This window comes from Dioscorea cayenensis, chromosome 14, assembly GCF_009730915.1.
Source record: "Dioscorea cayenensis subsp. rotundata cultivar TDr96_F1 chromosome 14, TDr96_F1_v2_PseudoChromosome.rev07_lg8_w22 25.fasta, whole genome shotgun sequence".
Classification (NCBI taxonomy): Eukaryota; Viridiplantae; Streptophyta; class Magnoliopsida; order Dioscoreales; family Dioscoreaceae; genus Dioscorea; species Dioscorea cayenensis.
The window spans coordinates 5,273,582-5,284,838 of record NC_052484.1 but is presented as its reverse complement, the minus strand read 5'-3'; the positions used below and the strand labels follow the sequence as shown (position 1 = coordinate 5,284,838).

Here is an 11,257-nt window from a genome sequence, read left to right as displayed (position 1 = left end):
GCTATTGTCACAGTAAATAATTGTAGGGCTTATTTGATCTTGTCCTACTACTTCAAGTATGCATCTGATCCATACTGCCTGATATAAGCTTGTTGTTGCAGCTATAAACTCTACTTCAATGGTTGACAAACTCACCACTGGTTGCTTCTTCTAGCTCCATGAAATAGCAGCTTCACTCATCATGAACACATATCCTGATGTACTTTTTCTATCTACAACATCACCATATAGTCGCTTTTTGTGTAACCAACTAATTCTCTACTTCTATTTCTTTGATAGAACAATCCATCTTCACATATTTCTCAAGGTAGCACATGATTTGCTTTACTGCTTGGAAATGAAACTCATTTGGATTATCCATAAATCGACTTACTTAGTTCACACTATACATGATATCCTACCTCGTGGTGGTTGCATACATTACGCTCCTAACCATCTGCCTGTAGAGTGTCTTGTCTACTCCTTTGCCATTATCATCTTCATCCTTGCTTAGTTTACTCCCTAGACCATTGGATTATGGAATGATTTTGAGTTGTCCATTCCAAACCTCTATAGAAGATTTGCCATATACTTTTTTTGACACAAAAAGATACCATCAGCTTTTTTTATTACTTCAAGGCCATAAAAGAACATCATTTTTCCAATGTCAGTCATAGCAAATCGCCGAATTCCAGCTTTGTGGACCTCTTGAACTCCATCATTAACTTATCATCAATAACTTTGTAGATTAAATCATCCGCATATAAGCTCACTACCAAGATACTTTATTTCTCCACCTTAGTAAACAACTTGGGTTTATATTCACATTTTACAAACCCATGACTGAGAAAATAGCCTTCAATGCAACTATAATAAGCCCTAGGGGATTATTTAATCCATACAAAGCATGTTTCAGCTTGTAGACTTTTCCTTCTTCTCCTTATTCTCGAATCTTTGTAGTTGTTCAACATAAACATCTTCAGTTAATTCCTCATGAAGAAAGGCAGATTTTAAGTCCATTTGGTAGATAGACCATCCATGGTGAGCAGCTACACAATAACTAATGAAATGGTCTCCATATGAGCTACTGGAGCAAACACTTCCTTATAATCTATACCATATTCTTGAGAATATTCTCGTACTACCAATCTTGCCATATACTTGCTGACTTTTCCCTTCTCATCGTGCTTAATTTTGAAGATCCACTTGACTCAAATCCTTTTCGCACCAGCTAGAAGCTCAGTTAAACTCCATGTGTTATTTCTTTTGATAGTTTTGATAGAGTAATATAACTTTATGTATAACATATATATATATATATATGTGTGTGTGTGTGTGTGTGTGTGTGTGTGTGTGTGTGTATAACATATATATATACCTTGTATCTCCCTGTTTATGCATACTCTTACATACTATTGTATCTATTTATTGGGTCGTTGCCCTAATGAATTATAACTTCTTCTCTCACATTTCCTTAGATGGTATTAGAGAAGGGTTTTCAGGAAATTTTTTCCGATAAGCACCGGCCATCTCTTCACCTCGTCGGATTTATCTTCACTTCACCGGATATCTCAATATTTTGCTAGATTTGTATTTTCTTTGCAGAATCATCTTTACTTCAAAGGATCTTTCAAACCTTTGTCATTTTTTGTTTGATTTGGCCGAATCTGTTCCTCTTTCACAGGGGTTGTCCCTACTTTGCCGGATTTTTTTTTCTTTTTTTCTTTCTTCATCGGATCTCTTCCTACTTCGCCGACATTGAACATCATCGTAGGTCTCCATCTTGCTGCATCAGCTCCGTCTGCAACACGCTCTCTATCGTAGAACCACTAGCAGCAGCTCCATTCGCAACCACCTCTCCACTACAGCACCGTGCAGCAGGTCCTTCTGCAACCCGCTCTCTACCACAGCACCGCCGCCAGCCCAGCCCTCTCTGTCGCCACAACATCTGATGCAGGTCCATCCGGTGATGAACTTCATCATATGACAACAAGGTGGCAGCCATACCACAGTAAATGAAAGATTATTTGATGGAAGACATCAACATAGTGGCAGACAAACCTTAATTAATGGTGACAAATATCTAAAGTGGTAAACAAAGCTATCTACAATGACACCTACACTGGCATCGCACTATTGCTTATAGTGACAATGTCCCCCTCATCAACAGTGACAACACATTGTTCCCTATAATGTCACAGTTACAAAACAATGGCCTCCTCTTCATCTTCTTCAGGATCTTTTGTCATGTGTCATTACTCAAGCGTTCTGGACATATGAAGCGTCAGTGTCCTAAGCTTCAACAACGGCAAGAACCGCAGTCTCGTCCTCTGCTGCCTTCTTCTTCTGCTATCTCTCCATCCTCCCATGCTGCTTCAGTCTTAGCTCTTGATTTTTTTGCTAATCTACTCTCTCAGGTTGCTCAGCTTACTGAACAGATCTATGCTATGCGGTGTGCTATGCAGTCTAGTATTTTCTCAGTTACGTTTGTTGTCTCTGGTATGTCTTCCTCTGTTTTGTTTGCTTCTTTTAGTATGTCTTCATCCTCCTGGATTTTAAATTCTGGTGCCACTCATCATATAACTACAAATGCCTCTAGCTAGTTTCTATCTCTACCCCTTCCTCACTTTTCAGCGTTCGCACTGTTGATGAGAGCCTTCACCCTATCATGCAGTGTGGTCATATTTGGTCCATTTCATTTGATATTCCCGACATCCATCATGTTTTTGAATTAGCTCTAAATCCTATCTCGATTAGCCAACTCACTAATCATGGTCTCACAGTGCAGGATCATCTTACAGGCCAGAGGATTAGGATCAGGCCTAGAATTTGCGAACTTTGTCACTTAGATCATTTTTATCTTCCCGCTCCTCAACCTTATGCAATTGTTGCATCTGTGTGTTTTCTCAATCATTGGCATAGTCATCTCAGTCACCTGTCTAGTACTCACCTGAAACTCTTAACTACTTTAGGTAGTCTTGATTCTATTTCTACTAGTTCTTTAAATTAATGTATGGGTTGTTAGCCAGCTAAGCACATAGCTCTTTCCTTCTCATCAGTAGAACTCCTTCCCCTGCTTTTTCTGGTGTCACTCCTTATAAGCATCTTTACTCTCAATCCCCTTCTTATGGTCACCTCCATACTTTTGGTTGTACTTGTTTTGTCTTTTTGCCTGCTGTTGAGCGAACCAAACTCTCTCCTCGTTCCGCCATGTGCATTTTTCTAGGCAATAGCTCTGAACACAAGAGCTATCGCTATTATGATCCTCTATCTCACCGTCTTCATATTTTCCTTCATGTAACTTTTCTTGAAAACACATTTTGCTTTTCTTCATCTTCTCCAAATCTTTATTTTCTTCAATATTCTTCTAATGCGTCCTCTTTCCTCCCTTCAATAGTTATTATAGGTTCCACCATCACTGCTAATTTTGTGCCTCCTCCCACAATCTCCGCTGATATTTTTTCTATTTCTCTTTCCTCTGGGTGCATTAATGGTTCTGGTGATTCGCCTCCTCTCCCCATCGGCTCATCCTCTCCTGAAGATTCTCCTAATGCGCCAGTAGTTACCGAGACCACATTCATCATCCTTCTGTCCGGTATGCCTTTCTTTTTCCTCTACTTACTCCCAAGAGTTCTAGGCCTTCCTTACTACTATTCACACCCATTCCGAGCCACAGTCTTATGGTGAGGATATGAGTCATCCCCATAGGTAGCAGGCTTTGACAGAGGAACTCGATGCCCTTTAGCACATGCATACATGGGAGTTTATTCCACTTCTTTTTGGTGTTACTCCTCTCAGATGTAGGTTGGTCTATCTTGTCAAGACCCAAGCTGATGGCAGCATTGGCGTGTCTTGTTGCTCGTGGTTTCACTCAGGAGTATGACATTGACTATGGGGAGATATTTGCTCCTGTGGCCAAGTTGACTACTGTTCGTCTTCTTTTCTCTATTGCAGCCGCTCGTCACTGGCCACTTCATCAATTAGATGTGACTAATGCCTTCTTACATAAGGATCCTTCTGAGGATGTTTATATGACTCCTGTTCCTAGTTTCTCTCATCTTTCTCAGCATGTTTGTCATCTTCGTTAGGCTATTTATGGACTCAAACAGGCTCCTCACACCTAGTTTGAATGTTTTCGCAGTGTGGTTCTTGCTCTTGGTTTCACCAAAAGCTCTCATGATTATGCCCTCTTCACTCGGCAGACTCCTCGTGGTCTCATTATTCTTCTTCTTTATGTTGACGATATAGTCATTTTTTGGTGATGATGCCAATACTATTCTTTCTCTGAAACAATAGTTACACATAGAGTTTTAGATGAAAGACCTTGGACCTCTTCATTACTTTTTGGGTCTTAAGGTTGCTTATTTTCATCGAGGTTACTTAGTGTCTTAACAGGAGTACATTTCTGATATTTTTCGACGAGCTGGCATCACTGATCTCCGCACTACCTCCACTCCTACTGAGTTACATCATCATCTCTCCTCTTCTAATGGTGAGTTGTTGACTGATCTTACCTGCTATCGAGCATTTGTTGGTGCTCTTGTTTATTTGACAATCACTCGGCCAGATATTGGGTATGATATTCACGTTCTTAGCCCATTTGTCAGTGCTCCCCGATGTACTCATTATGTTGCACTTCTACGGGTTCTTTGTTACGTTCGTGGCACTATCACTTGATCTCTACTTTTTTATGCCATGTCCTCATTTGAGTTGTGCTCATAATGTGAGGTTGATTAGGCAGGTGATGCTACTAATCGGAGATCTACTATTGGTTTTTGCATTTTCTTTGGAGATTCACTTATCTTTTGGAAAAGCAAGAAACAATCCACTATTGCTCTTTCCACTACAAAAGCTTAGTATGGTGCTATGTCCTCCACTGTTAAGGAAGTTCTTTGGTTGCGTCATATTTTGATAGACTTTTATTTCTCCAAATCTGCCCCAATCCTATCTATTGTGATAACCAGAATGCCATCAAAATTGTTGTCAATCCTGTGTTTCATGAATGCACGAAGCATCTTAAGGTCTCTCTTCACTTTGTTCATCATCATTATCTTGTTGGTAGTATTCTTCTTTTGTATGTCACCTCTATACAACAGCTTATTGATTGTTTTCACTAAGTTACATAATGTTGCTCGATTTCAGTTCTTAGTTGGAAAACTCTTGGTTTACGACCCACCGTGAGTTTGGGGGAGCGTGTTAGAGTAATATACCTTTATGTATAACATATATATATATATGTACATATACCTTATATCTTCCTATTTATACATACTGGTGCATACTCTTGTATCTATTTATTGGGTTGTTTCCCCAATGAATCATAGCTTCTTCTCTCACATTTCCTTACAGCTTCAATTACTTCTTAATTTCATGGCTCTCCTCCATATAGGATTCTTTCCAGCTTCTTCAAAGTGTACATGATCATCTTCTCCGCTAATAGTGAGATGTGATTCAAGGCCGTCTTTAGATAGCCCTTCACTCGTTAAATAATCCTACATCTATACAGGTTGAGTACAAGTATGTTGCCTTGTTGAGGTCGGAAGCTGTGGTACGATGAGTGGAAGTTGTTGTTCTGGAACTTTATCCTGTTGTTCATAACATTTATTAGTATCTTCTTCTATTTTCTTCTCTTAATTATCGTCTACTTTGGCATTACTTTCATTGTCATTCCAATCCAATTCAGACTGAATTGAGCTTACATATTCTTTTCCCCAATACCAACAATTGTCCTCTTTAAATACAACATCCCGACTGACAATTATCTTTCTATTAATGGGATTATAGAGTGATATGCCTTGAATTCTTCAATAACTCCCAACAGAGCACATGTTGTGCTACGTTCATCTAATTTAATTAGCTCAATTATTATCTGCCACATGCACATGAGCCATACATATGAAGACTTTGGAATATCCAACATAAAGTTTTCCCCACTCCAAGCTTCCTTCGGTGTCATGTTCTTCACTGCTAGTGTTGGACTTTTGTTAAGAACATGTATCTCCCAATTAACATCTTCCGGCTATAAACTTTTTGGGATATTTTTCACAAACATTAAGCTTCAAACCATATTTATAATGGCATGGTTCTTTCACTCGGCAACACCATTATGCTATGGTGAATATTCAGCAATAAGCTATCTTTCTATCCCATGTTCAACACAGAAACTTAAGAATTCCAATGATGTGAATTCGCCACCACGATCTGTTCATAGACTTTAATTGGCATACTTGCTTCTCGTTCAACCTTGGCCTCGAACTCCTTGAGAATGCAATTGCTTTCGACTTTTCATGCAGGAAATAAACCCATGTCTTCTGGCTATAATCGTAGATGAAGGTGGTGAAGTACCTCTTGTTGCTGTAAGAGATTGGTTGAATGGGACCCCACAAATCAAAATAAATCAATTGTATAGTGGCAGCTCAGCTCCCCATGAACTCTTCTTAGGAAAAGGATCCCATTGTTGCTTCCTGAGTAAACATTCCTTGCATACTCTTGATGGTTTTATCAATTGCGGCAGCCCCAACACCATCTTCTTCTACTGCAATGTGTTGAGTCCCTTAAAGCTCGAGTGACTATAGTGATAGTGCAATAATTGGCCAATATCTTCCGTTACTATATTAAAGCATGTTGTACCCATCGGTAGAGGCACTGCTGTAACTTTGAACATGTAATTAAAGGGCATCGTAGATTCCAAAATAACATCTTGCTCAGAATGATATATCTTAATTGCACTTGTTGTGTTGAATAAGCATAGCAAGACCTTTCTCTTGGATTTGTCCAATCCTTAACACATTATATTTCTATTCAGGCAAATAAAATACTTGTGCTATAACATGCACTTGATTGTTGATCTGTAGTCACACATTTCCTTTTCCTTTTACCACAGAACTTGTGTCGTTTCCTAGATTCACATTGTCAAAGAATTGCGCATTAAAGTCTACAAAATATTCTTTTCTGTTGCACAGGTGATTGTTACAATCGGAGTCCAAGAACCAAGAGTCACTCTTGAGCAATTTGTCTCCAACCTGAACCATCAACAACATTGGTATGTCTAGAAAAATATTTGGAAACTTAATGTTTCTCCTAGAGTCAAATCTTTCATTTGAATGCTCATGCATGGTAAAATCAAAACTTATGAGTTTTTATATAGCTGTCACATGGGGCAACTATAGAACTGTGATTTTTGTGGGTTGGTTCTTTAAACTAGTGAGCATCTTTCTAGGCAGTGCCACAAAATAATTCTGGTTTGGAATGAGGTGGTCTCTCTGATGAATGATAATTTTCTGATTCCTGAAACCATAACTTCCGGTGACTGGCTAAATTTTGGTCAGTATCCGAATAATAGGTTCAATGCTTCGATCATTTCTGTTGTTATTTGGTATGTTTGGAAGGTCATATGTGAGAAAAAGTTTTAGAGGAAATCTCCAAATTTACACAGGATAGCTAAAGTTGCTCTTGATCATGTTAAGGATTTTTCGAGATTTCTCATATCAATATGAGCTACAAATTCTTCATTCTTAACAGGCCTTTCGATGGAGCTGGTTGCATGTTTTCTACTTCTTGTTGGGATGTGGAAAGCAGAAGAGTTGGGTATGGTTTTTACTATACTGATTCTAATGAAACTATTTCTCTTGTAGGTATTGGATCCATAAATATAATCTCGAAAGAGGATGCTTGTGTTAAGGCTTTGAACAATGGTCTGGAATGGGCGAGCATGGCAAATTTGGATTTGAAGACCATTTTCATCAGCGGGAAGGAATTTTTGCACTTACTGAAAGGAACAGGGGAGACGTCTCATCATCATAATGATCAAGTGGAGAATCTCCGACAAATTATATGACAAATTGGATCTCCTCATATTGATCATATCCTTTGGAAGTGGAATGGGTTAGCAGCCTATCTGGCGGGACATGGAAAAAACTCTTCTTAACTCTCTCTGTTTCATCAAAGCGGGGAGCGTCCAAGATGGCTTATGCGACTGTTTAACAACTCTGGTTTTTACTTATAATGTTCTGTTTTAGTTGGCTCTTTCCTTTAGTTTTGTTTTCTATTGCTCTTGTCTTTTCTTTTTTTTCACTTTGTTTTTCTCTCCTTTATATGTTGTATTTTCTAGGTCTTTAGTTTCTAATAAATAGCTATGGTTGTGGCTCTTTTCTTAAAAAAAAAACAATATTTCTTTAGAAAACTCTGTGTAATTGCTTTCCTTGCTCTGACATTCTCTCATTAGAAGTGTCCTAATTTATGACAGTTGAAGCACTCGACAGTGAATTTGTCAAAGTTTGTCCTTCCACGCCCATGACCTCGTCCTCGATAACTGCCACAACCTCGGCCTTACTTCACAGATCCCTCGTATGTCACCTTCAAGGCATGTTCCTCATCAAAACTGCTCATCCTTTGCTCATGCATGAGCAAACTACTTTGTAATTTATCTATAGGCATGCTACTAGTGTCTTGCACCTCCTCAGTTGAACAGACCACGTAATTAAATTTTGGAGTCATAGATTGCAGGATCTTTTCCATTACTGCAATATCACTTTTCTCTTCTCCATTAACCTTCATCTTGTTCGCAATCATAAGTGTACTTGAGAAATACTCGTTCATCATCTCTCCCATCATCATGTAGAGTGTCTCGAACTCCTTCCTCAATGCCTATAGATGTGCTTGCTTAACTCACGTCAAACCTTGATACTTCTACTTCACAGAGTCCCGTATGTGCTTGGATGTGTCCTTAAGAATCGTCTATTTGACGCTACTTTGCCTTAGTAATTGCCATTCCAATATTTGCAACCGAAACTTCACTCTTTACCAAATTCCAATATTCCTTCGAATGCAGGAAATTCTCCATGGCCATCAAATTTGGGAATTGAAGGTTGCACGAACTTATTATATGTGACCATGATCACCTGCTCTCATGCAGTAGCTACAGCTATGCGCTATCAGTCCTCTGTTTCTCTGATACCAATGATAGGGTTAAGGGGTCGTTTGGTTCACGGTAATGATATATTACCACGTAATAAGATTACCGTGGTAATGAGATCGGGAATGTTATATGCCCATGAATGTTGTGATAATTTATGATAATCATGTTTGGTTGGAAACTCATATTATATAGTAATCAACTTGGTAATGTTTTAAATTTCCTGAAATACTCTTGTTTCTGCCCATTTTGTGCAAGTTTAAATTTAAAGTGAATAAAATTTTGAATAAAAAAAATTAAATTTTCGAAATTCAACATATTCCCAATATAATGTTATTCGAATTTAATTATTTTATCCAACAAATAAAGTATGAAAATTATTATTTTTAAACAAAGGGCATATTTGTCCAAAAAATATTTCAAATTACCACCCATTTGGTAATCCAACATAGCTACCTATTTTGGTGGTGATGAGATTACCAAGTTTCTTGGTAATCTTCCAAGGTTGGTAATTATAAACTACCATCAATATTACCACTGTGACCAATTCAAACGTAGTAATCTGAAAAAATTACCACGTAACATATAGTAATGTTTTTACATTACCAGGGAACTAAACAACCCCTAAAGTGTTTGCGAGAATTCAATCTTTATTCATATGTTAGATCAATATATATATATATATATATATATATATATAGGATGGGCTTACAACCATAATGTGTGACCTTTAGCTTCTCATAACTTTTTTTTTAATTTAAAATTCATTTTTTTACTGTAATTTATGAGAGTCATTTGTCAGCTTTAAACAAAATATCAAGGTAGTCAAATCCGGACCGGCCCGGCCGGTTCGACCGGAAAAATCAGGAACCGGCCATGGGGCCGGTTCGGTCATGTCCTCCTACCCGGACTCTACAAGACCCGGTTAAAAACAGGGAAAACCGGCCGGTTTGACTGGAAATCGGTTAAATCGGCCGGTCAAACCAGGCGGATCTAATGAGTGATAGAAAAGGAGAGAGATAGAGACAGGGGAAATATGAACACCAGCGTTCAAAGGAGAAAGAAGAGTGAGAAAAGCAAAAAAGATAAAAGAAGGCGGAGATCTCAGGCAAAGCACTGAAGATGAAGATGAAGATGAAGCAACGGGAGAGAGAAAGAGAGCCTTTTCAGATTTGAGATGTGAAGCAACGGGAGTTACGAGAATTATTTTATTTTATTTTTTAAATTTGTTTGTGAGTCCCGATATTCGATAATGATGTTTTTATTTTTTTATTTCATTTTTCAAAAATATTTTATATTTTTAAAAATTAACGATTATCCTTTTAAAAAAATAACGATTATATATAAATTTTAAATTTTAATTTTTAAATATCAAATTAAGTAATTATGCTTTTTTTATTTATTAAAATAGAGATTATATCATATATTTATAATTATTAAATATTATAATATATTTTTTAATATTTTATTATTGACCCCGGTTCAACCCCGGTTCAACCCGGTCGAACCCATCGACCCCTGACCCCTGGGTTTGGCCGGGTCGATGCCCGGGCCGGGTCTGACAACCTTGCAAAATATAGAGCTCTGGTTAAACTTAGTAGTTACACTAATATAGTTATAATAATATAATTATAGTAATATAGTTATAATAATTTAATTATAATACATATAGTAGAACTAGCAAAAAGATGTTTAAATCGTCACCATAACTAATTTGTTACGGTAACAAAATATTCGAAAGTCATAATGAGTGGAATAATTTAAAATTCAAGCTTGATTTAATTATTTTTTCAAGGTAGAAAGTCAAATTTGAGTTCAGATGAACAAGTTTTCTTCAAACATAACTCCGTTTTAAAAACGACATGTTGATTTGCAGTTTTAGGTCCATCTTATCATGCTTATTTATGAACATTTAAGATTAAAGAAATATAAGATTAAATGAGCAAGACTCTTATTTAGAATATTTTAATTATATATTATTTTTTCATATGAATTAGCCTTGAGTGACCAAGTCCCAACAGAATGTTTCAAGATGTATCTGTCAAATATTCTGTATATTAAAATTATATGGCAGAAAGAGAAGACTGTCAACTGAATGCATGCAGACATGCAAGTTATAACAATTATTATTCATTAACTATCTGTTGATGTTGCTATGAAAATAAAAGAGATTTGCGTGTGTAGTTTGTGATTAAATACCAATTCGATTTGGTTTTCTTAAGTGATATTAAGCACCATATTTTAATAATTGATTTTCTCATTTAATTATAATTAATAATTCAATTAAAAACTTATTAAAAAAATGATTATGAATGAGGAAACAGTGATTCACAATCAATACTCTATTCTAGACATAAAATATTA

General features: G+C 37.0%; 1 protein-coding gene across 1 annotated transcript; it reads right to left on the bottom strand.

Moving 5' to 3' along the window:
• Window positions 1-8,307: 8,307 nt before the first annotated feature.
• On the bottom strand, window positions 8,308-8,821 carry LOC120276055. The gene is made up of 2 exons (XM_039282798.1): window positions 8,735-8,821; window positions 8,308-8,625 (listed from the first exon to the last, which is right to left on the bottom strand). Exons 1-2 carry the CDS (start codon window positions 8,819-8,821, stop codon window positions 8,308-8,310), a joined length of 405 nt encoding a protein of 134 aa, XP_039138732.1.
• Window positions 8,822-11,257: the final 2,436 nt, after the last annotated feature.